Genomic DNA, 23,171 nt, shown 5'->3' on the forward strand with positions numbered 1-23,171 from the left:
AGAAGAGACCAACCCCCACCTCACTACAACCCCCTTCCAGGTAGTTGTAGAGAGCGATAAGGTCTCCCCTCAGCCTCCTCTTTTCTAGACTGAACAACCCCAGTTCCCTCAGCCGCTCCTCATAAGACTTGTGCTCAAGGCCCCTCACCAACTTGGTTGCCCTTCTCTGGACACGCTCAAGCAGCTCAATGTCTTTCCTATAGTGAGGGGCCCAAAACTGAACACAGGACTCGAGGTGCGGCCTCACCAGTGCCGAGTACAGGGGAACAACCACCTCCCTGCTCCTGCTGGCCACACTGTTTCTGATACTCTTTTTTGTATGTCTGCTGCCCAACATGATTTTAAATTTACAGGCAAGACAGTTGGGAAGTGGTTGGCAAGTGCTGTAGGTGGCTCAGCCGCTTGCGCTGGGTCCCTTCAAATTCTTGTTTTGTTAGCCACCTTCTACAGCGTTTTGTTTAGTTTCACCTGCTGCTTGTGCTGAACTCCCCATTGGTGTTTCCTGCCTTGAATTACAGGATCTCATTCAGCTTCCCTGACCGTACGCCTCTCCTTTTTTTTTTTTTTTTTTTTTTTTTTTATTCCACTGCCTTGTTCACTGAAAGTCTTCCAGCTTCTACAGCAGCCATGCAAAGGACTCGCCAAAACCACTCTGCATCACTGCCAAACTCGGACCTATCCCCAGAACACCATCGAGCTTATGCACTGAGCGAGGCCAGGGGTTGATTTACGTAACTAACTAACTAAATAAATCCCTGCAAGTGTAAAAGCCAATGTAAGATACAGCAGTGCAAGGCCACCACGTGGTGCATACACCACAAAGTGCTTATTAACAAAGGCAAAGCCACAGCATTTGTTTGTTTTGCTCCCTGTGTCTGTATTTATGTTTTTGGCACAAATGTGTTAAAATATGTGAAACTGAAAACAGAAAGGTCAATGAATATAAAACAACTGAAATAATAGTTTTACCATGTTTACTTAGATCCCTCAGAGATAAGAAACTGGAACAGCACATCAAACAGCACACACAAATGATGAAAGCAAGAGGAGAAAAATTAAAAGGAACATCCCAAGTGGAAATGAAGAAAGCAAAACAAGATTTTGAGACAGTAAGTATCTTCTCTTTTTCTGGAAGTACAGTGAACACAGTGCTCTGTGCTGATGAACAGTTGCTAATTTGACACTTCGTTAATTTCACAAAAAACTGAGGTACCAAATATTTTAAAATTAAAATTGTTAAAAATTAAACAATGTATTTTTGCTCATGCTAAAACTCTCTGTATGTATGTGTACATGTACACAAAATGCACATATATAAACAGACTTAAACATCTGTACCGCTTTGAGTCTTTCAAAAGCAAAGCCAAAATTCTAAGATAGAAGACAAAAACCAAGAAAAGCATAAGAGATGGCAAAAGATTACTGTAAAACTCAGTAGACATAGATGATGATTTTTATCACGTGCTGTACAAGCCATTCAATGCAAGTGGTTAATACGGCAAAAAGTTGAAATTCAAAATTATCCATTTACAATTGGAAAGAGGACTCATAAATCTATACCTTGAGACATCAGTAAGTGTCCCGATTGGGAAGAGAAAATTGAGAGCTGTTATTAAAGTTGGTGTAGCTGTAAAGTTTATTTGCGTATTGCAACATTATTAGGAATTACTTTGTCTTGACTGAAAGTATTACTTCAGTTTTCCAAACTGCATAGCTAGTCACAATTAAGTTATATATCTTTCAATAAAATGAGTCAGTGCTTTGCATTTAGTTTGTTTGCTGTGCATAATCCAGACACTCAGCTCAATCCGTTTTGCCTCAAGAGCCCGGGCTGATGTTTGATTCCCGTGGATAGGAGGTTACTACTGATACTGACTGGCTTCCGCAGGGCTGGGTGGTGATTGCGGGGCAGCTCCCCAGGGACCAGCCAGCCCGCAGCGGGGCCGCTCGCTCCGCTGGCCCCTCTCCTTTCTCTTCTGCCTGCCAGGGCCGTTCCCTCCATGTCATGCACCCAACTGATGGTTTTGTCAGATTCAAAAAAGCAAACTGTCTTAGAAATATGTTTCCTGAGGGCAGAGCAAGTACAAATGCTCTATGTGATTCTTTGAATGCCATGGCACATTGTGTACATATCATGCATTCTAATCAAGCAAGAAATCACTTTCATTAATATGTAGAGGTAGTATCGGTGGTACTAAATTTGGCAAAGCCTTTTCCCAGTAAAGAATTACATTGTAGGAATAAATAAAACTCTTTTATAATGCAGAAGGAATATGAAGTGGCTCCAAAACTGTTTACTTACTCCAAAGATGAGCAGGAGTCCATCAAAAGACCATCCCATTGCAGCTCCTTCTCACACAATAGTGAGAACTTGTGCCTGCTGGGAGCCACCTATGTTTGAACCTTTCACTTAACGTGCAGGCTTCCAGGTCCTGGGGAGTCCCAGCAGTCACCGAGTAGAAATACTGGAAATGCACATGTGGCTGTAGCTCTGTGAACTGATCGCGAAAAGGCCATGGATTTCATAGCCTCATTTTTGCAGTGACTTTACGGTACGTGTACTTTTGGAAAAAAGAAACTCTGATTTTATTCAAAGCATCTTTCGGCCTTAAAACCAAAGCTATCTAATGTGCTGAAAGCACAGCCTCCCTGCTATACATAACAGGGCAAACAAGTCATACATAGTGCAAAGCGTCTGTCCCTATGCCAGGAAATCGTGACACTGTTCTAAAATTACCCTCGTCCCTCGCGTTGCACGACGTCACGCACAGCACAACGCAAGCTGCCCGCTCCCAAAATGGAACTCGTTCCTCGAGATAGGCATAAGAGTCACGTATGACAACATCACCCTGGCATTTAGGAGTGGACTCCGTAGAGGCTCTGCGTGACCTGTGCCGTGGGCTCCTGGTGCCCTGGGAGGGTCTCTCTGCTCTCACGGGGCAGCACGTGGCTGCAGCTCAGGATGGGCTTCATTGCCTTTGTGGCTTCCATTAGTAATCTGCCCTTTGGTTTCCCAAGTACACATTTGAGAGTCTTGGTGCTACTCAGGAGATCCCATTCCTTAACAATATCCCCAGGAGCTCAGCAGCGTGGTGGTTGGCTTGCAAAATGTCTTCTGCTTAGCTGCAGCGTCAAGTATGTCCACACAAACTACAAGCCTGGCAGAGCAGGGGAACTGCTCTGTCTGTAATGGCCTACTAGTATTTTAAAAGTGGTAATTACCACCCAAAAAGGAACGCATTATGATGGCAATTGGGGAACTGTGGGATTTGAGGAGCTTGAGTTCATTCACTTATTCTGAGTGACTTTCAGCTTCACAGCATGCCATTAATACCAGGTGCGTCATGCTGGCACAAAGGAGCATGTTTTATGGAGTGCATGCTTCAAACAGTGGAAAGATGTAATTGTATTAGCTTAATTGTTTTCATTTTTTTTAAAGTTCTTTTAAAAAAAGATATGTGGAATGGACCGTCGGGGGCCAAAGCCTGCAAAGATCTACTCATGGACTTCACTGTGAGCTTTTGTGTATGAAACGTGTGTAAACTTGGCATGATAATTTTAAAGTATTTTGGAACCCCCAAGGTTATGGTACTTTGAATATGACTGTACTGTATTCTATAGTACTCATAACATACAGAGTAGGAAAAGAAATAACATTTTAAAATCTGCAGTTGTATTTTTAAAAAGCAGAATATTTTCATGAAGACTTTTTTAAGAGCTTTACTGAATTTCCATCAACTTTCAAGTTTATTACAATTTTGTGAAATATCTAAGTGAATGAATATGAATCTTAATCTGGTAAAAAATATATTTACATACCAATATTGAGTTGAGACTATTCACAAATATATTTATTAGTAATAAGTTTAGTGGTACATGTAGTTACTGTTTATTACTTTCAAAATCTGTTGAGCTTTAATGCTTCCAGCTCTTTTATAATCGATAGCTTCTTTATTCCTACAAACTGACCTATGCATGTATTTGCACTAATGAGACTAAAACCCACTGTTGTCATTTCAGCTATTTTAAAACGTGCACATATTTGAATGTTAAATTTAAACGTGCATGGGACTGGAGATGTAAATCCTAGCACATTCTTATGCTTGCACAGTTAACACATGGTGTTGGACATAGTGGATGGACAAGGCAATTCAAGTGTGTACTCTAGTTATAGTTTGTGTACGGCTTCATGTGTATACAAATGGAGGCTGCAGAAGGAGCAGGTAAAAATCTGGCCCATTAGACATAAGCATTACTTTCTGTTCTTAATTACATATACTTCTATATCCATTCTTTATTTTTTGTTTGTTTGTTTGGTTTTAAATCCAAGGTTGAAGATCTGCAGACCAAGCTAGCAAAAACAAAAGGGGGACTCCCTCTCCAGGAGTATTGTCTCACAGCCTTCCTGGGAGAGTTTCCACCTGACTCACCAAGAATGCAAACTCAAAAGATCTTTTCCAGTAGCAAATTCTGATCGCCTGGAATTGTTAAAGCGTGAAATGTTTACGTCACAAGAATGAGAATTACAAAAGCCTCCTCTTCTCACTTAGTCTTCCCGACTGCATTTGACAATGTTAAACCTATAATGATAATCAATCTGCTTTAACTGACTGTAAAATGTGTTTATTTTAGAAGATTTGTGGCACAGTGTTGTAGTGTTTTCTTCAGCCTCTCTGCGCATTCTTCTTAAGCACGCTTCTATAGGCTGTGGAAATCCTATGAAAATAAAAATTCCAAAGTTGTCTCTAAGATTTGAAGCAGCCATTTGTAATTTTGCTAAAACGACGAACTGTGTACTCTTAGTTAACTAATTTCATGAATAACACATCTCTGGCCTTGCACTGTATGTCCTAGTCAAATCAGACCAGTCTGTGTTTTCAACACAAACACTGTGTTTAATGTTAAATCGTAACATTAGTTTTAAAGGTAGTCTTCAAATATAGAATAACGTTGTTTGCATTTTACTGTCATGACAGCTGCATCCTCCTCCTGGACAAGAGGAAGCAGGCAGGAGCCCTTCTCAGGGTGTCTGTACTTTGGTTGGGAGCCCTGCTGACGTTTGGGAGCAGCAGAGCTGCCCCTTTGACACCTCGGTGCCTTTCCTGGGGCTCCTTGGATGCTGGCTGCAGGGAGAGCAGGGGATCAGAGAGCACAGGCAAACAAGATGTGATAACAACTGAGCCTGAATCCCAGCAGAGTTGCTCCTTTGAGGTACGTGGAGCTATGCAGCGCTGAGACTGCAGTTACCAGGATGAGGTATGAGGAGCTTTTACCTTCTACTCCCCCAAAAGAGCAGCAGTACTTTGGAGAGGGCTTTATTACAGAAAAGCATTACAGGAGCTGAACCAGCGCCAGTGGTTTTCCAGTACCACAAGAGCCCTGGGAAGGGGGTCATGGTACGGAATTTAAAAAATAGCAAAGGTATTCCTCCCTCCCACGCTTTCTGTGTTCTCCCTCCGTCCCCACTGTCTCTGTTGTCCCCTGCCATCATCCTGTCACTTATCCTCCTGGGATAGCAGAGGTACCTCAGGTGGGTCTTGCCTCCACTTTCTGCAAAGCGTACATGCCTTAAAATGTTGGAAATAAACAGTAACACCACCGAACTGCTCTGTAGGGACAAAAGTGGCAGTGGTTGGCTGCCATCAGACCTGTCCCAGGGCTTCCTGTAATCCATGCCCACCTCGCTGGCTCCGCCACCCAGAATTACACATCTTTGTGCTTCCTCGTCTCATATGGGTTATTAACGAGGCTCGCTCGGCCAGTTCTGCTGCCACACAGATGGAAAGCTCAGAGCAGCTCCTTTAGGTTTGGTGCGCTTTTTCTGAATGAATACTATTACAGTGATGTTACTTTGATCCACTTTTGACAGTTTCCTTTGAATGTCTGTAATACGTGTGTCCCCACTGTTTCCATACTGGTAATTGTGCATTGATTTATTCTGTGTATTCCGAAATGGTCTGCATCTGGCCCAAGTTACGTTCAGAGTCACTGGACTTAAAGAGTGCATGTGACAGTAGAAACTGCCTTAATTTCTGAACGGTTTTGGAGGTAGACTTTCTGTAAAAGTGTATCACCGTGTTTTGGAGGATGTTTCAGAAAAATCCTTTTCCTTCTGAAAATCAGTACAGATATCTCTGATGACATTAGAACTTTCCTCTCTGCTTGCATGTTGCTCTCAAAGTATTTTCAAGGTTTTGCGGAAAGTCAAGGCTGCCTCAGAAACTACAGCTTGTCCTGTCCTCTAGATACTGCAATTGCAACATTAAAAAGTTTCCGTAATAAATAATACCAATTCAGCTGAGGTTTTTTGGTTTTCTTATGCCTTTTAGATTAACAGAGAACATAATGCATAGTACTGTTCATGTGAGTAAACATTTATTAGCCCTTTTTGGCAAGTCTCTACTTGAAACCTACATTAAGCTTCAACGGTTCACGTTAGGGTCTCGGTCATTTGTGTACAATGACAATTCAGCTTTAGTCAACAGCAGAGACACTTTATTAATTCCATATGAATCTAGCGTAGTTGAGTCTGCAATTCAGATAAACTGGCTTCTTCCATAAAAGATTAGTAAAAATACATGTTATTTGTAAAGGATGGTTATAAAAGTAAGTTAGTGGATGCAGCTTACCAAAATGTTGAGTTTCAGAGATGCCTGGAGATGAGCGTGAGAGTTCTCAGGGAACTGAACCAAAGGCAGAGCTGGAGAGGCATGGGTTCACATGCGCGGGAAACAGGGTAAGGGTGAGGACGTAGAACGTGTCTTGCTCCTGGTTCCAGCTCGTACTCTCTGTAGTTATCAGTAAAAGCATTAATGTATGTACAGCAATCCTGTTTGGCCTGTGTATAAACCCTAAGGCAACCCTGAAGGAAATACTACTAGCAGGTGTTACAGAGCTACATTGTTTAAATAATTAGCAAATGCAAGGTTACAAAAAGGATTTTTTTCTACTTTTTTTTTTTTTTTCCAAAAAGTCACATATAAGAAGGACTTGACTTTTGTTTTTCATGGTTTTGACTTTCATGTCTCTGAAGTCCTAAGTGGAAATCATCCATTAAGGCTGAACTGGTGGATCCCAGGGGATCGGTTTCTTGCATTTGTAGGTTTGTGGCCATTCCTTAAGCATCTGTCTTGCATTCTCTGTGAGGTGTTGTTGAATACACTTCCAAATATATGAGAGATTTGTCTTGCATATGTCTGGATCAACAACTGATTAATGAGAGGCAATGACTGAACAGGGTGTTTCAATTAGTTTTGTACAAATATGGTGATTGATTTCTGTGGTGGTTTTATTGGTACTTGCTCATGGAAAATTGGGAACGGACACTTCCAGTCCAACAGGAGGGCTGAAATTAAACCATACTCATTTGTTCCATTTTCAGAAGTGCCAGGCCTCTGAGAGGAGAGGAGAAGAGGAAGGGTCACCAAACACAAAACCTAATTGCTTTATCCTTTTGTTTTGGCATGCTTTACAGGCAGAGCACAGCAGGTCTGTCAGTGACAGTGCCCAGCATGGTGCAGTTTGACTGTACCAATAACCCCTCTGGTTCTCGAGTCAGTCCCACAAGTAATGCGAATTTGTGCAGGTATCAGCGAGTATTTAACAAGCCAGGTAACGCTTACATCTGCAACCAAATGTTGCTTTGAGACTGCAGGTGAATCGGCTGCTCCTGGGTGTTTGTTAAGGCTCATGGCTTGGAGCTTTTCCCAACCAGTTTCGGTTCTGTGGCGACATGCAGGCAGCTGCTGGTGGCCAGGATCGTGGCGTGGTGGTGACACCCAGGCAGTGGGAAGGCCTGGCTGCGGTTGCTCCGTCGGAGTCCCACGAGGAGCGGCAGAGGCCGGGCGCAGCCGGCCTGGCGGGTCAGTCCGGGGGCTCCAGGCTGGCAGAGGGGCGAGTGCGGGGGCTGCGCCTGGGTCAGCGTCGTGGCTGGAGGTCCATGGGTTTGCTGCGCCTGTGGCTGCACCAATGAGTGGTCCTGGCACCGCATGCTCTGCAGGGAGCAACGCGGGCATCCCCGGCGGGCTGTCGGGGAACAGCCTGGGTCCCCATGTTCGTTAGCCCAGCGCCAGCCCAGCTGAGTTCAGGCTGCTGCGCGCAGCCCCCACCCTGGGAGACGTTTCTCCCCCGCTGCCAGTGACACGGGGGGCACGCACGCAACCCCCAGCGCTCGCGGCTGCGCCGGCTTGGGCTCTGCGGCACCCGCGAGATGCTTGGCCCTTCCCAAACGCCATGTGGTCCTGGAAGCTGTGCGGCAGGGCTGGCTCAGCACCGCGCCTGCACCGATGCACTGGACCTGCATCCCTGGCCTGCTTCATCTACGACCCGGACAAACCAATCCCAGACAGCGAGTACGACCGTACCGCTCCTCCCGCAGGAGCATTACTACTTCTGGATCCCCAAGTCCAGATTTCTCCGTGTCTCTTCCATACTGTGAACGGCTGAAGCTTTCATTTAACGCTCACTCGCCAAAGTCCACATGGGAAACCCAGCGTTTTGGTTTCAAAGAAACCAGTTTCTGTGATGCTACCAAGACAGTGAGAGGCTTGATAGGTGTGTCTCTGCTAGGAAGGGATAATATTATCCCCATTTGGCAAATGGTTAACTGAGGCAGAGAGGGGGTTAAGCCATGGCTAATGAAATCGTTTATTTTCAGGGATGTCTAACCAATGCAGCCAAGACCAATGGCCTTGAAGCAAACACCCAGAAAGAAAAAACTTGGCGCAAACCATTATGTTTGGCAAAGTTAACAGAAAGAAGGCTTACACTGGAAAGTGTTGGGTGACCCTAATTTTGAAGGATTTCAAAGCCACAAAACAAGGTAGGAAAACGCTACTACATTTTGTATACAAAGGAATAGAGACATCATCTGAACCTGCTGTGCAGCCTCACAAAACACGCTTAATAACATTTCCTTTATAAAGGGGGGAAAAAAATGCAAAACTTAAGCGTTAGCAGAAATGTTTTCTCGACTCCCTTATATTTCAAAAGCAATGAAAATGGCATTTCACTGCTTGAGTCTTGAGTATTTGTCAGAGGATGTGCAAGCTTGTTGCAGGGTCATTGCAGTGAATAAGAGCAGAAAATCTAACCAGAAGCAAAAGTGGAATTAGTTGAATTACTTCACAGTGGTGAAGTGACAGAAGTAAACGTCGGAGACAGGTAAAGCAAATTAAGATTTAAATTGCTATCTATCCTTAAAATCTGAAGTATGTTTTAGCAACTTGGGAGAAGTGATGTTACAGATGTAATCTGACTCTGTTGAAGTCACCTGAAGTTTTCTCAATGATTTTAAGTGGCCAAAATTTCTCTCCACGTTTCCATAATCCATAGAATAATCGTGTCTTAGAGCCATCGTTACGCTTCTGCTGTGTGCAAAGCAGATGGGGAAAGATACCGTGGGTTGGCACAGAAGATCACCAAAGAGTATTTTGTATGTTGCCGACATACTTGCGATACGCCTATTTCTTGCTTTGGGCTCGTGGCACAGCTGGCACAAAGGCCGGTACAGGATTTCCAGTGAGTCTGTCTGCAGACCAGTTTCCGAGGTCGGTCTATTGCTGACGAAACTCCGAGCTGGTACTGACAGAGGAACAACTGGGAGCTATCTACCTCTAGGGTGAGAGCGTGGGAGTGGCTCTGAGCAGTTGTTGCCGCTCCATCGTTTGGATCCAAAACATACCGCAGCCGAGTCAGACCCGAGGATTTCGGCTTTCGTTCGTACCGTAGCACATCTCAGAAAGCAAAAAGGATGTTTCAGAGGTACCTGGGTTTGGCAGAGGAGGCCCTTCGGGGGGCTTTGGTAGTGCTGGGCGAGCACTCGTGTAAATTGGCGTTTGAGTAGCCGAGGGGCGAATCGTGGGAGCAGGGGCAGGCAGGCTCCGCTTCTGGGGCGTCTGGCCGCAGGGCAGGTGGGTTCCCACTGGTACCAGTGGCCGTGTGCTGGGGTCCTCAGGCAGCCGCAGGGCCCACGACCGAGTTGTCCGCGCGCCCTGTAGCTCGCTTTCCTACGCACACGCTGTCATTGTGACCCCCCGGGTGGGTCTAGCGGCTGTGTTTTGATCGCTGTGCTAAAACACAAAAATGCAATGGCACACAGCTGGATGCGCAGTCCATTTCACCTTGACAGAGGCTGCTTGTTTTCCTAACTGCAGCGTCGGCACAAGGCTCCTGGAGTCACGCTCCCAAACAGTAAAAATCCACCTCGGAGGTGCCTTAACACGTACGTTTTAGATTTTTCGGACTTTCTACAAGCCTCGAAATTCACATACAGGCGTTTCCTTAGAGGCGTGAAAAGCCGCAGAGCAGCTGGCCTTCCGCCGTGCCTCCCACCCGCCATCACGCTGTCCTCCAAAGACGGACATGCCCGGGCGAGCCCTTCGGGGTTCCCAAGGGGGGTGGCGGAAGCCGCCTCCGGACCCCGACTCTCAGCCCCTCTGCTCGCCCTCGCGGTCTCTCCGCCGTGCCCCGCGTGGGGTCACCCGCTGCTGCCTTCCCAAATCTGGCGTTTCTTGCGCCGGCGGTGGGGCGTCGCGAGTCTTGCCACCGAAGCGTTGCCAGCGTGTTTCCCCCCCCCGGGCCGCGGACCACCGGGCTGCCCGGCGCCGGCTCGTCCCTCCGCGGTGCGGGGGCTGCGGGCCACGACCCCCGCCCTGCACCCCGCGGCCTTGTGTCCCGCCAGCCCGCCCCGCCCTGTGCGATGACGTAGCCTGTCACGACGGTATCGCGTCATTCTGATGACAAACGACCCGAGCGGGTTCTCCCTGCCTCGGGGGACGACGACGGGACGCCGGTCCACCGAAGGGCAGACCGGGGGCGGGCGCGAAAGCCGCCGTTGGGGCCCGGCCGGACGGCAAAGGCGGAGGGTCCGCCCCGCTCCCCGCGGCCGCCAGGGGGCGGGCGGGGCCGGCCCGCTGCGCCCGGCCCCGCCCCTCCCGGGCCGGCCCCGCCCCTCCCGGGCCGGCACACGTGCGCGGCGGCCCCGCCCCGCGGCGCGGCAGGGCCCCGTCCGTCCGGCGGAGCGGGGGGGACGGGGGGGGGCGCTGGGCCGCCCGCAGGCGCGGGGGCGGCGCCCTGACGTCACGCACCTACGGCAGCGGCGGCCGCGGGGCGCCCGCACCGTGAGGTCATCGCGCGGCGCGGCCCGGCCCGGCCCGGCCCGGCCCCAGCGGCCGCCGCCGGCGGGGGAGGGGAGCGGCAGCGGCAGCAGCATGGCCGAGGCGGCGGCGGTGGAGGAGGAGGCGGCGGCGGAGGCGCCGCCGTCGCCGCGGGTGGGCGCGTGGCTGCCGGTGCTGGTGGAGCAGATGGTGAACGACACGCTGGTGGTCACGCTGAGCTGCGGGGAGCGCCGCTTCACCGGCGTCCTGCTCGACTGCACCAAGAAGTACGGGCGGGGGGCGGGCGGGGGGGGTGGCTGACGCCGGTCCGGGACTGCGGGGGAGCGGGGCCTGCACCGGGCCGGGCCGGGGGGAGCGGGGCTGGCCCGGGGCGCGGCGGCCCGGCCGGGGTCGGAGGCCCCGCGCTGCCCCCGCCGCCGGCGGCGCTCGCCCTTTGTTCGCCCGGGGCGGCCCGGTACGGCGGGAACAAAGCGGCCCGGAGCGGGGCCCGGAGCGGCGGGGGGGGGGGGGGGGGCGGCGAGACCGAGACCGGGACCGGGACCGGGACCGTCTCGCCGGCGGGGCCCACGGCGAGGGCCGGTGCGCGGTGCGGGCGGCCCCGGAGCCCCGCGTGGGTAGCTGGGCCGCCCGTCGCCGGCGGGCCCTTCCGCGGCGAGCGGCGAGGCTTCGCTACGGCCCCCGCCGGCTCTCCGAGGGGCCGCTGTCCTCGCCCACGGCCTGGGGGGAGCGCGTCCCTGTCCCCGGCCCCGCTCCCGCTCCCCCGCAGCGCCGCGTCCCGGCCGGTACCGGGGTGACCGCTCCCCCCCCCCCCCCCCCCGGCGCTGCGGGAACCCGCCGACCTGGCGCTGCGACCGCCCCCGCGCCGCCCGGTCGCCCTCGGGAGGAGGCTGCAGCCCGGCGGCTTTCGTCCGCTTTCTTCCCCGAGCTCCCCTCCTCCGGGCCGGCACGGCGGGCCCAGCCCTGCCCGCGGCTCCCCGGTGGCCGGTGGCCGCCGTCCTGCCCTCCATTAGAGCTAACCCGACGGCTCTGCCGCTCCGGTTGGCCGCGGCGATGATGGTTTTCCGGGGGGAACCTGGGGGTATGTCCCCTTCCTCCGGTTCTCGCTTTGGTCTGCCGCAGACCCCGCGGCCCCCGTTCTCTGCGGCGGCCGGGCTGCGGGGCCGTGTCGCAGCGGCTCCGGAGAGGTCGAGGTCCCCTCTGGCACGGAGAGGGGCATCGCTCGAAACGAGGCGCGCGAGAGGCCCGTTCTTCCGAAGGACGGGAACCGTCGCGCGGCGGAGGCTTTATTTCGAAACGGTGCTAACTTTTAGGGCGTTTTTAAACGCACTGATGGTAGGTACAGCCGTCCCAAGGACTGGCGTGCCAAAGGCGGCCAGCTTTTCTCTGTGCTGTGCTGGAGTTGAGAAGAGGGGTTTGGTTTCTGTCTGCTCAATAAAGGAATTGTCAGGTTAGTGCTGGGTAGGAGTACAGCCAGCTTCACCTCTGCAGTTCTTCTTGGAAGATGTATGAAGCAAGACTTCTGAACTTAATTTTCATGGTTTATTTAGTTTCACATGGCTATCCCGGAAAATTGGAGCCAGATTTTCAAAAGTATTCAGGCATCTAACTCTATTAAGAGTCTATAAACCCTGCTTGGTGTCTAGTTCCAGCCAAAACAGTGAGCGGTAGGCATCTCTTCAGTCAGTTCAAAAAGCCGGCTGTCTCTGTCTTTTCACATTCCAGTTGTCTTCCTCCTCTGTGACAATGTGCACTTCTTTACCTATTTTGTTTTTCCCTAACCTTTCTCCGTGATTTTTTTCTCTTCTCCCTCTGTCCCCGGTGGATCCAAGAAAGAACCAGAGGGGTGTTTCTTCCCGGGCCTTAAGGTGCTACTGGAGCCCGTCGCTGGTAATGCTGATCTCTGCTGGGGTGGGAGGGTGGCAGGTGTCCCACGGTCCCCTCAGCAGTGGAGTTGTCTCTGAGGGCTGGTGCTCGTTCTGCTGCTGTCCCATCAACCGGGAGACCTGCGGCTCGGCCGGGGGCTGCCTGGACCTGCAGTGGGGATGCTGGAGCAGCATCCTCCTTTCTGACTTGAAGTAGAATGGGGAGGGCAGAAAGAAGGGGTTTTGTTGGTGTGTTTCATCTCATGAGTAGGATAGCTGCCCGCATCTCCTCCCACCCATGCCAGTAATTATCATCTCTAATGATCAGACTTGGTGAAAGGTGAGCTTTTGGATGGGCCCACCTGACCCCAAGATTACGGAGGGATGGGATTGCTGCTCCCCCTCGTCGCCTTAAAAGAAGCTAAAATCCTTGAGCGAACCAGTTTTGTAGCCCATCGGTACGGTAGTGCTGCTTCAGGTAGTGAGATGGGAGGAAAAGCAGTCTGGCTTCTGGGTGCCACTGGCACTGCGTTTTAACCATCGCTGCAGGGCTGCGATGGAGCGGGAGCTCATCCTGCCTGGCGCTCTGGGAGCCCTGGGTGGAGATCTTCTCAGCTTCCACGAGTCTCTTGCAGCGCTGGGAGGAGACCCTCTCCCCGTGGGGCCGGGGCCCAGGCAGCGGGCCGGGAGGTCCCCCCGCTTCGGGTGTTGCGCAGAACTTGACAGCAGAGCAGCTGCTGGGGCCGCATCCCATCCGCGGTGGTCCCTAGAGCTGGCTGGCCTGTGGTGGCAGCAGGAATCCCGTGACGTGTACTGGCCAACGCGTGGCTGGGGAGCCGTGGCCTCTGGTTGTGGCTGGTCAGCAGGAAGGAAGCGTCGTGTGCGAGGCGAGCGCCTGGCTCCTGGTGGACCTTAGTGACTTCGGGTGCACGTGGGGAGCAGGCTGAAAGCACCTTCTCCACTGCAGCGACCCTAAATTTGGGATGTGGAGGGAAGAAGAGATATTGCTCATCACGTTAACAGCAGAATACAGGAGTCGGTCTGCCGGTGGTTGGAAGGTAAAAATCGAGATGTGTCCCAAAGGCAGCAGGAATTTGTCAGCTTGGTGCTGAACTTCGAAGGCCCCCAAACAAGTCCAAAACAGAGACGTGGCAGAGATGTTTTCCCTCCTCTTGCCTGTTGCCCTGCTGATGGAGCAGTGTCTCTCACTGCCCTGCACGGGGGTTACCGCGTGCTCTGCCTGTACCTCCCGGGCAGCAGTCGATGCCGGGCGGGCAGTGCTGCTCCACCGGAGAGAGGGGGCTGTGCGGGCGGTGGGACAGGACTGGCAGGAGAGGAGCAACCGGAGTGGGTTGTACAAAAAGAGGGGAGAACCCCAAAAGAGAGGGAAAGCCTGTGTGGTGGCTCTTTGGCTTTCTTTTGTGCTTTAAACTGTTCTTAGCATTACAGAGGGGATGAGTCTGTTTTATTTCTCCTAAAATGTAGCGAGTGACATGGGGAGCTGAGCGGGAGGCAGGCCTGCAAGCCCGAGCGCCCAGACAGCCAGGAGATCCCTTTCCGTCCAGGTCCTGGCTGTCGGACTCCCGTTATTTTAGCCACAAAGAAGCAGGCGCAGGTTTGAACCCGCAACCGCCTGCCCGGGTGTGCGGGGGCTCGGCCTGCAGGCAGCTTGCGTGGGAAGCAGGAGCGGCTGTGGGCAGGAGCCTGCCTGCCTGCTTCCTGCCTGCCTGCAGCCTGCCTTCTCCCCTGTGCCTTTGGGAACAGTGGGATGTAGTTAAAAACGCATGCTTGACTTCTCCAATAGCTGTGGAACTGTTTGAAGAAAGAATGGTTATTGCCTTCCTACAGGCATCCCTTTTTGACCGCAGCCTAGATAGTGCGTGCAGCAAGCACCAGTGCTTATTATCGAGTGACTGGCCGTTACGCACTTCTAGTAAGCGCGCTCTTCTAGACAGTAAGCTACCTAGCATCTGTGCTCATGAGGAGGTTTAAATGCATTCTGACTGCAGTTAGAGTGGTTTTGATAACAAGACTTGGCAATTTTGTTGCAACTGAACTTACAATTAGTTTTTTTTTTTTAATTATGCATGCGTATAAATCGGAGGATGGTGTCCTCTGTTCCAAGCAGAGGTTGGATTGAGGTAACTTAGTTCGTTTGGCTACAACTGCCCCAGAAAGGGGGATTCCAAACAGGGTGAAGTCACATCCCGCAGTATTTCCTGCTGCTTGTAATACCTGCACGTGTACTCGTGCCCCTAGCCCACAAATTCAGGCACCTTCATCTTAGTTGGATGGGTTTAGATACGCAGAATCAATAGTGACAGTAAGTAGATAGAAGAGATACATTAACTACATCCAGATTTGTGCAGAAAAAGTCTGGGGGACGTAGGGAAAGCTAGTGAAATTGCTATTTTTCCTTGTGGTAAAAAGTGAGCTTCTCCTGGAGAGTGAGTGAAGTGTGTCAGATGAAACCTTTCTTGTTCTGCAGTGGGTGGAAAGGCACTGGAGCTAAATCCTCTTACAAGGATCTGTGCCCGCGTGGAAGGCGGCTTCAGGCTGGGTGCGGGGGGTGGCAGCGGGGGGAGCGCCGGAGGCTGCGGGCATGGCAGCTGGCTAACGCTCTCCAAGGGTAGGACTTGCTCGCTTTTAGTTGGACTTCCCACGGCGGAAGGAGCTGAGTCTTTCAGTGCATCCCCATCAGGAGCGCCTGGTGTGGAGGGATAGAGAAACCGAAAGCAGCCTTGGGTGATGGCGGTTGTTCGCTCGTGCTGAACAGGCACTGCTGGCGCCTGGCGATACGGTGACAAGATAAGAGATATCTGTGCATGGCTTCTCTGGAGCTGTTTTCCCTCCCCCTGTGCCTGAGAAGTAGGGCTGGGTTGCACGTAGTCTTGTGGGGAGGCGGGCAGGTGGGCGAGACGGCAGAACTTTTCTTACCCCTGCCCAGAGCTGGCACAGTAGGCAGGCTGGAAACGGGACAATTCCTCAGCAAAACTGCTTTCTTGGCCTTCGGAGACACTTCCAGTATGAAGGAAAAGAACTAGAGGCCCCTCGGGAGCAAGCGCATCCATCACCCGTGCGCCCTGGCTGTGGTGGCGTGCCGGGGCACCCGTGCGGTTACCTTGCGGCGGGGGGGCACACGCAGGTTGCTGGTGTCCTGGCTGGAGCCAGAGGTGCCGCTGGAGGAGCTGCAGGGGCTGTAATTGACCACGGCTGCCCTCGCTGTCTGCCTGTAAGAGCTCCCAGTCCAGGGAGCGTGGCTGTGGCGGGAGGTGCTGGGTGCCCTGCGGAAGGTCCCCGAGGTGGGGACCCTTGTGAGCGCTGGCAGGGGGAGGAGGGAGCCTGTGAGCTCCCTCCGTGCCGCCGGGTCCCAAGCCCAGAACCAGGTAGGAAGGACTTAAGCCACGAAGTGAGCACACCTGGCTGCGTTTCGTACAATGCCCGGCACCCCGTGGTATGGCCGTGCAAAGCGCGGCTGTCCCCGCTGCTGTTGGGAGCAGTCCTGCCGCACCAGCGTGCCGCAGCAGGATTTTCGTCTGCCCCTGGCCAGCCGCGGCCCTCCCTGACAGAGCCGATACCTGGCCGTGTGGAAGCCGCTGCCGTCGAAAACGAATCTTCAGCTGCCTTGCTGTTCAGCGTGGCAGTTTGTGCGATCCCTCGGACAAGGCAGGTGGTGTATTTTCTCTCAGACCGCTGGTGCTACTGCATCTTTGGACTGAAGAGCTGCTGAGCTGGTGCCCTGGGACAGGGTGACGACTGAGTCTGGGTGAGGAGTCCCTGCCCCGGGGGGCTCATCCTGATCGTCTGGGGCTTTTTCCTTGTATTTTTGTAGCAAGTCTAAAACGGCAGGATTCCAGCCCAAAAGGCTTCTGGTTAAAACGGCTTAACAGCCGCTGCGCTTCTCCGCAGCCCTGGTCACGAGCTGCCCCCGCGGTGCCGGCGCGCGCCCTGGCGTCCCCACCGGCCGGCGGCCCCTCGCCGGGCAGAGCGGGAGGGCTGCCGAGGGCCCGCGGCTGCTGCCGGCCCCGCGGCGGTTTGGGCTAGCCTTAGTCCGGGGCCGTGCGACGGCAGCGGGGCACGGGTACCCGAGCGCGGGCACGCTCGTTTCTTGCCCCGCTGCGCTCCCCAGGGAGGGCATCGACCCGCACGCTGCCGTGGGGCCGGGGTCTGCGGGAGCGCGTTCCTGTGGCCAGGTGGGCCGTTTCAAACCTAGCGGGGTTACGACTTGCTCCTACGTTAACTTTAGGAGCGTAAATCATCCCGTGAGGTTAACCTTTGAGTGCTTCGCTTCTGCCAAGCAAGAAGCTTCGTGCCACGCCAGATCCTCGGGAAGGAGGTGGATTTGGTGGACCTGCCTGCTCGTTTGCCTGCTCGGAGCCAGGCTGAGGAGAGCAGACAGGATCCGGGCTTGCCTGCAGGAGCAGAGGGAGCTGGGCTTGTGTCCATGCGAGGAACAGAAGACTTGTACAGTTTTCTGGTGTGACCAAATTGTACGATCTCATTGCACAAAACAACCAAAATTTATAGCCAAAGCTTCGGAAATGATATCACTTTCAATTGTTTTATGAGTGATGCTGACATCTTTGGCTGTACAAACTGTACTTGTGTTCTTGGTTATCATTTGAAAGACACCTACATTCTCAGTCGTCTCTGTTTAAAAAAAAACTCTTGGAACAAAAACACTGTGTTCCAAATTATGTGGTTTCAACAGCTTAATCCTCTTGACTTGCTAGCATTCGAACTAGGAGCTTCCCAGTTAAACTAAACTGTCGTCTAAACAGCAAGTTCTTGCACTCTTATTCTTTGAATAATAGGAAAGGACTTTTCAGAGTCCAGATAACTCCGTGGTTCTTTTTATTTCAGAGAAGGGTAGTGACTTGGTACTGGAATCAGATTAATTCCTGCTTGCTTGGTTTATGCAAGCTTTATTTTTAAACTTGGTGGGAGTCTTCATGGAAATCAGGTGAGAGAGAGAGAGACAGTCTGTAGTTGTCTGAGAGAAGGATAATGAAGCCAGTGAATTAGAGCCATATTAAATGGGATCCGTGTTCCCCATTCTCCTGTGATCTGCTTAAAAAGCCCTGCTCTTTTTTGTCTCTGATCTCGGATGGTTCATGGCCTTTGGTAACGCTGCTTTCTGCTGATGCTCCTGGGAAGGAGACACCTCCTTGCCTGTGCCTGCTGAGGGGAAGGGACGTTTTTAGGGTCCTTCCCGCAGCAAAGCAATGCAGCCCGAGGGCAGAGCTGGGGACGGTGCTGGGAGCCAGGGTGCCTGGGTGGAAGGAGGAGGCTCCTCTCCATCGGCAAACCCGCGGCGGTGACTTTGTGCTTCTCTTGATGAGGGGATGTGTGGCTGAGTGGGTGCCTTCAGCTTGTCTTCGGTGCCCTTCTGCATAATGGTTGCCAAAGTCCTTCTCCCTGTAACACCACTAAGAAACTCCTCCCTTGCTAGTGGTTGGAAGGAGAATGATGGCTAGCGAGGAGGAGAATGGGAAACGTAGCATCCTAAACTAAAACTAGTGTTTGGTCTGTAACTGTTCTCCATCTCTTTGTGGCTTCTTGGTGGCTCACCTATGCAGCATTTTGTTGTTGCTGTAACACTTCATTGATGGTGTACTCTCTACAGAAGTTCTCTGGAAAGCCGAGACAGTGACCATTGGCGGTTCTGAGTCAGTGTTTCAGGGCAAATATTTGTCCAAGTGCTGTGTTAGCATAATATTTCTAATATCAGGCCAAGGGCATAAATTCTGGTGCAGAAACCCAGTGATGTGAATCACATTTGTGAGTTTCAGTGTTTCAGAGGATTTGCATTTGCCAATATGCGTGCAAGATATTGTATCCAGACTTTGGTTGCCTGTAATGAGACTTGGCATTGAACAATAGTACATCATCATTCTTAATCTTGCTATTCTGAAGTAGTAGTGTATTCCGTATTATAACAAATAAAGTCATATATGGAAGAGAACGGGGGCAGAGGAACAGAGCTGTGTACTGGTGAACCTGTGGCTTGAAAGTGCAAGTTATCCATCCAAGTCAAGATGCTCAGATTTTGAAAGAGAAGCTGAAAAATCAGCTGTGCAAGTACTGTGTGAAGAAAGGAAGTTTAATAGCTCCCAGAAGGCTTGCATAATCTGTATCACAGTGCTCCTCGTGGCTTTACCAGCCTGCTGATAAAATAAACTGCTTTGCGTGATAAAACCTAAAACTTCTTAGAGTAAAACTTTTTGCAAAGAGTTCATGGAAATAGAGATTTTGATCTCGGTGCCTTTTCTGGCAGAAGAGTAGGACACCTTTCCTAAATTTTGAAATGCTGTTATTTTTTTCAGTGGCAGAATTGGCTGCCTTGTCTTAAAAGTCAAGGGGAAATTTTGTGTTCTTAGTATGTTGAAGCTGTGGGAGCAGTTGGCTTTTTTTTCGGTTGTGTTTTTTTGTTGTGGTTTTTTTTGTTTTTGTTTTTTTAAGAAACTAGCATGTTTGTTATGCGTAGTTTTCCCAGAGAAGCACCTTTCAAACATCCTGACTCTTTGTCTCTTTCCCTCCCTGTCCTTCTCACCCCATTTTAGGTCCGGATTGTTTTGTCTCCCATCCTCCTTTCCCAAGCATGAGGACCCTCCCACTGACGCTTGCGCTAACGGAGTTGCTGATGGCGGAGATGCCGTGCAGGGCGAGACAGAGCTGCAGTCTGCTGGTGAAAAGCCTCCCAAAGGAAACGGTGATGAGCAAGTACCCCCCCTCCTGCCTCCCCCACCGCCTGGCAGCCTTCCTCCTTACCCCCCCTACTTCGAGGGCGCTCCCTTTCCCCGTCCGCTATGGCTACGGCACACGTACAACCAGTGGGTTCCTCAGCCACCGCCACGGACTATAAAGAGGACGAGGAGGCGTTTATCACGGAATAGAGACCCGGGAAGGCTTATCATGAGCACTATCAGGCTACGGCCAAGACAGGTGCTCTGTGAGAAGTGTAAAAACACTCTGAACCCCGAGGATGCAAACACAGCTAGGCAGAATGCTAAAACCAGGAGGAAGCTGAGCATTCAGGACAAAGAGCAGAAAAAGCACAGTGAGTCCGACTACATGGAGAAAAGGAACAAAAGAGAAAAGAGAGAGGATGACAAGTTTTCTGGGGAGCTAGTACATCGAACGCCAGTTATAAAAATATCCTACAGTACTCCGCAAGGGAAAGGCGAAGTTGTAAAAATCCCTTCCCGGGTTCACGGCTCAGTCAAACCGTTTTGTCCAGAGCGAATATTGCAGAACGGAGGAGAGGACCAAGAGGAGACCAGAGACTCTGAACGGTGTCGAGAAACCAAATGTTTAATGGACAAGTCAGCAGGCAGCCAGCTTGCTTCCATTCCAAAACTGAAGCTTACGCGGCCGGTGCATTCCAGTGCGGATGTCCCACCCCCAAAGATACGGCTGAAGCCCCATCGCATAAATGATGGTCAGAGTGTTTCAATTTATAAGGCAGAACTTATTGACGAAATAAATGTCCTTCAGAGCAGCAGGGAGTCCAATCCTGGCGCATTTTACAATGATGAAGCCACAGACAGAAGTTTAGCTGAGATATCTTCAGGGAGTTCAGGTGAAGATGATGACTTTAAAAGATTTCCCCAGGGTAAAGATGGGCATGAAAACCTGGCTTTCCTTATGAATTATCGTAAAAGAAAAGCCGATTCTTCTAGTTTATCGGTGTGTAGTAATGACAGTCTAGACGAATCCAAGTCTTCTAGTTCAGAAGTAACATCACCAGAAATGTGTGACTTTTTGCCTGGTGATGATGCATCCGTCTCTTCATCTTCAAAAGATGAGCGTAAAATTGTGCCACCACTAACAGTTAGACTGCATACCCAAAGTGTGTCTAAATGTGTCACAGAAGATGGAAGAACTGTTTCAGTGGGGGATATTGTTTGGGGTAAAATTCATGGTTTTCCATGGTGGCCAGCACGTGTTCTTGACATAAACCTTAGTCAGAAGGAAAACGGAGAACCTTCGTGGCGAGAAGCTAAAGTATCATGGTTTGGTTCTCCAACGACTTCATTCTTATCTGTTTCAAAACTCTCTCCTTTCTCTGAATTTTTCAAACTGAGATTTAATCGCAAGAAGAAAGGGATGTATCGGAAAGCTATCACAGAAGCTGCAAAGGCAGTAGAGCATCTGACTCCAGAAATAAGAGATCTCTTAACACAGTTTGAGACATAACTTTGCCTCCAGTATCAGGTGAGTGCTTGCTGGACTAATGCTTCCTATGAAAAACCTCCTTGTGTTTTTTAATCTACATTCCACTGTTTGTTTGCATTTGTTTTCCCATAAAAACTGAGGTTGGCAATTGTTAAACCTAAGTGCTTGGCTGTTAGTTGGTGGTGGTAATTTCAGAGGTGATAAGAACCTTTAGTTCCAAACCTTTGGGGGGACCGTGGGAATTGGAGCCCCTACTCCCAGAGGGGAGTACAAAGCAGCTGACATCGTGAGGAAGCAAGCATCGCTTGTTCAAAGAGCTAATAAAATGGTAGTCATGTATTAGCACTGTTTACAGCTAGGATGTGGCAAGTATTGAGGATACTTCATTTGCGTCAAAACTCATCCTGTGTGGCTGGAGGGCTAATAGGTCTGAGACTTTACGTTTCTTTGAAATATCTTTTGGTTCAAAGAACTAAAACTCTTCTTGGAATTGAGATTATATTTATCATACCTAGGTACTGATGCCCAGCAGTTACCCATAACAATTAAGGGCCCTTGGAGGCCCTTTGCTGCCCTATGGTTTCTCCGACCCCTCTGGTATGGATTTCTTATGAAGGCACTTTCTTTATGGCTCTTCAAAATGATTGTACTAAAAGCTGTCTTTAACTGGGAAACAGTATTTCAATATTTCTCACAGCACTTGAGGTTTGGCTTCTGTCTGAAATGTCAATGCATTGCTGGGGAATGGCCTGGATCATCAGATTAAATCATTTTGGGCTGCACCTGCAACCTCTTTGTTTGAGGACATAATGTGGGAACATAAACGTGGGAGCTGATTCTTTGTAATGCCTCCACATTTTGCTTTTACTGGAGGGGGATAGTACTCCCTTTCTCATCAAACAGCCAAAACCTTGCCCAGGATCAAAATTTGGTACCTAAAAATACAGGATGCGGTATGACTGGGATTAGAAATACCATCTGTAATTCCAGTTGATGCTGCCTACTACACTGCCCTCAGTGAAGTCCATGGGAAAAATCCAGCAACTTGAATAAGATCTAGAATCATTTCACAACCTTCCAGTCGTCACTATCTGGACAAGACCTCATCTGTGATACTGTTAAACATGGGGAGGGATTAACTTTTTGTCTGAAAACCATGACTAATCATGAGGAAGAGTCTTGTAGTCAAAGCTCTTGCTTTATACAGTGTGGTTCATTATGTTGTCCCCTGAATTTTTCTGCTCTTTTTCATGCTAGAAGGACTGTGTGTATGCAGGCCGGTACTACTCCTGCTGTAGATTGTCTATTCTTCTCTAAGCTACTGTAATGCAGTGGGACTAGGATGGTCAGTGGTCATGTAATCCTGAGGGGGGAAGAAGGATTTTTTTTTTTTTTTCGTGCCCTCTGTCATGCTTGAGCATGATGAAGGACTTGCTTTGCTTGAGTTATTCCATCTCAGCAAGCCTGGCTGCAGTAAATAATCAGAGCGTGGCATATTCATCCTGTGTGCTCAAGGTGTCTGGATGACTGGACGCTCGAGCAAGTAAAGATGTATAACTGCAGCAGCAGCATTTAAGCTTCATCCTTGATCTTGCCCCTTCAAATGCTGCTCAACTCTGGCTAAAGACTTTATTATATCAAGAGCATTTGGATTGGACCCAAATTCCTATTAGCTAGATCTGGAGTATAAATAAATCTGATGCCCAGAATACACTGTCCTCGCCAGTGAAAGAACCATGGTCAAAATCCATCGCTCCTGTACGAATAGTGCTCTATTTAAAGGAGCAGGAAAGCTTCATCCTTCTTCTGAACTGTCTTCACTATGTTTGTATGTGCAGTTTCGGACAGCTTTAGCAGAATGTATGTCGTCACTGTTACTGACAGCTCTCGTTGCTGTTGTGAGCTCTGGGTGGGCTGGTATGCCATATCTGGTGGCTTCTGGGCAGGAGAAGGGGCAGGGTGAAGAAGAACCTAATGCTTCAGATCAGTCAGACTGGCCATGCCAGTCAGTCCA

At 50.5% G+C, this 23,171-nt stretch overlaps 2 protein-coding genes across 3 annotated transcripts in view; both read left to right on the top strand.

Annotated features, from left to right (window-relative positions):
* The window catches only part of LRRC27 (leucine rich repeat containing 27), a 33,732-nt gene extending 28,983 nt beyond the window's left edge, over positions 1-4,749 (top strand). The window contains exons 10-11 of the mRNA XM_052800087.1: positions 983-1,109; positions 4,331-4,749. Coding sequence (XP_052656047.1) covers positions 983-1,109; positions 4,331-4,474 — 271 coding nt within the window. The 3' untranslated portion in view covers positions 4,475-4,749. The remainder of the gene's footprint in view (positions 1-982; positions 1,110-4,330) is intronic.
* A 6,418-nt stretch (positions 4,750-11,167) lies between these two features.
* The window catches only part of PWWP2B (PWWP domain containing 2B), a 46,982-nt gene continuing 34,978 nt past the window's right edge, over positions 11,168-23,171 (top strand). Inside the window, exons 1-2 of one of the 2 annotated variants that reach the window (XM_052799049.1) lie at positions 11,168-11,383; positions 19,543-21,196. In XM_052799049.1, the coding sequence (XP_052655009.1) occupies positions 11,211-11,383; positions 19,543-21,178 (1,809 nt within the window). In that variant the 5' untranslated portion in view covers positions 11,168-11,210 and the 3' untranslated portion in view covers positions 21,179-21,196. The remainder of the gene's footprint in view (positions 11,384-19,542; positions 21,197-23,171) is intronic. The other variant, XM_052799048.1, reaches the window with a different exon arrangement.

This window comes from Harpia harpyja, chromosome 10 (genome assembly GCF_026419915.1).
Source record: "Harpia harpyja isolate bHarHar1 chromosome 10, bHarHar1 primary haplotype, whole genome shotgun sequence".
NCBI lineage: Eukaryota > Metazoa > Chordata > Aves > Accipitriformes > Accipitridae > Harpia > Harpia harpyja.